General features: G+C 57.3%; 1 protein-coding gene across 1 annotated transcript; it reads right to left on the reverse strand.

Annotated features, from left to right (window-relative positions):
* Positions 1-570: 570 nt before the first annotated feature.
* Positions 571-918, reverse strand: LOC103584541 (chromodomain-helicase-DNA-binding protein 5-like; the record flags this gene model as incomplete). Its single annotated transcript, XM_008565502.1, has 2 exons — positions 571-692; positions 781-918. Coding segments are annotated over 2 exons (260 nt in total), but the record flags the coding sequence as incomplete, so codon positions are not given.
* Positions 919-2,121: the final 1,203 nt, after the last annotated feature.

Below are 2,121 nucleotides of genomic sequence, written 5' to 3' on the forward strand. Positions count from 1 at the left end.
CTCTCTCGGCCACACAGGACACCTTCCCATCCTCAAAGCTGCCTGGACATGAGGCCCCAGGACCATGATCCACATTACAGATAAGGAAACTGAGGCTGACAGGTGCCCAAGGTCATGCCGTCCAGCCGTGCCAACACCTGTCCTCACATCTACACATCAGCACTCTTCACCCTGAACCCCTATTTTGAGCAGGAGGCGGGAGAGGTGAAAACGAGGAGCTTCGTCCCTCTCTCCACCAGCCACGGCCCCAGGCCCTCGCCTCTGCCTCCCACCACTGCTGCCCGCATCAGTCCTGTGGGTCTCTGCGGAGGGAAGGCAATGGGCTGGGCGTGGGGGGCAGGGACAGGAGCGCAGGAGGAGCCCCTGGGTGGTCTCTGGGCCAGAGCTGAGGAAAAACCATGGTGTGAGCGGCCAGTGCCTCGCCCCCTCCCACACACGGTCACTTGAGGGGAGCTCCACTAATGCTCCCATTTTACCGATGAGGAGACCGAGGCCCAGCCAGCAGGTCTCAGGGGCACGTCTCCACCGGTCCCCCAGCCCTGCCTCCCCAGCCACTCCCAGGAGACTCACTTGAACCTCTCTGGAGTCAGGAAGTTGAGGAGATGGAACAGCTCCTCCAGGTTGTTCTGGAGGGGGGTCCCCGTCAGCAGCAGCTTGTAATCGATCTTGTAGCTATTCAAGACCCTAAAGAACTTGGGGGAGGAGGAAGAGAGGGGGCCCGTCAGGGGCACAGGGTGGCTCCAGTGGCCGGCACCCCACCCTGCAGCCAGCACCACCTACCTTCGACTGGTTGTTTTTGAGCCGGTGGGCCTCGTCCACCACAAGGCAGGCCCACTCAATGGAGCCCAGGATGGCCTGGTCGATGGTGATGAGCTCGTAGGAGGTGAGCAGGACGTGGAATTTGATCTGCACTTCTTTCTGGAGGGAAAGGGGAGCATTTGGGATGAGGCAGCCGGGGCACAGCGGCGAGAGTCTCAAGAGAAAGAGTCAAGGAGGAGATGCGGAAGGAACCCCACAAAGACTCCCAGGAGCCCCAGAGCCTGGCCAGCCTGGGACTGGAGAGGAAGACCCTGGCCACTGACCAGAGGGGTCAGCTGAGGCCCAGAGTACAGTACAAGAGAGGGCGCTGTCGTGGAGAACGAAAAATAAATCCTGCCATGACTACTGCTACTAACAGTAGCAGCTGCTGCTTCTGGAATGGCAGCTTGGGGCAAGCCCTGTGCCCAGCACCTCGTCCTAGAGAACCTGAGGAGCTACGTGGTCACTATCCCCCTGGACGGCTCATGGGGCCTCAGGCTGGAGAACTCTCCCAGGTGCCCATGGCTCACAAATGGCAGGCCCAGGATTCCAGCGGAGAAAGGGGCCCTGCAGTTGGGGTTTGATGCCTGCAGCTGCAGATCTGAAATTCACAATCACTTTGTTGTTGAATTTGTGTTTTGTAAGAAAAGTCCCATGGGACAGTGAAGCGTATGCTGGGGCTTGGAGCCTCTACTCATGCAAGGTCCCACCTCCCTGGGACAGGTCCTCAGCCCCCTGCTCCCTGCCCATGCCCAGTGACCACTGTCACCCTCCACCCCTGTAGCTGATATGAGCGCTAATGTTTACTAAGGGCACAGAGTGCCATCTGGGGGCCACAACCATCCATCCACATCCACTGGGACTTTGTTAGAAATATAGAATCTGGGCCAGCCGGTTAGCTCGGTTGGTGAAAGCATAGCCTTGTAACACCAAGGTCAATGGTTCTGATTCCCATACTGGCCAGCCACCAAAAAAAAAAAAGAAAAGAAATGCAGAATCTTAGGCCCCACCCCAGAGCTGCTGGATGTGAACCTGCCCTTTAACAAGACCCCTGGGGATTGGTGGCCACAGTGAAGTCTGAGAGGCCAGGCCCTGCCCAGCGCTTCCTGACTCATTTGACCTCCCAACAACTCTGTGAAGTGGGTCTGCTACCTCCATTCTACTGAGAAGACTCCAAGGCACAGAGAGGCCACATGACACCAGGGGTCACACAGCTGGTGATGCACTGGGTTGAAGAGTGTCCCCCCAAAATTCATGTCCACCTGGAATTGTTTTCGGAAATAGGGTCTTTGAAAATGTAATTAGTTAAGATGAGGTCACTCT

This window comes from Galeopterus variegatus, unplaced genomic scaffold, assembly GCF_000696425.1.
Source record: "Galeopterus variegatus unplaced genomic scaffold, G_variegatus-3.0.2 Scaffold63543, whole genome shotgun sequence".
NCBI classification, from domain to species: Eukaryota; Metazoa; Chordata; class Mammalia; order Dermoptera; family Cynocephalidae; genus Galeopterus; species Galeopterus variegatus.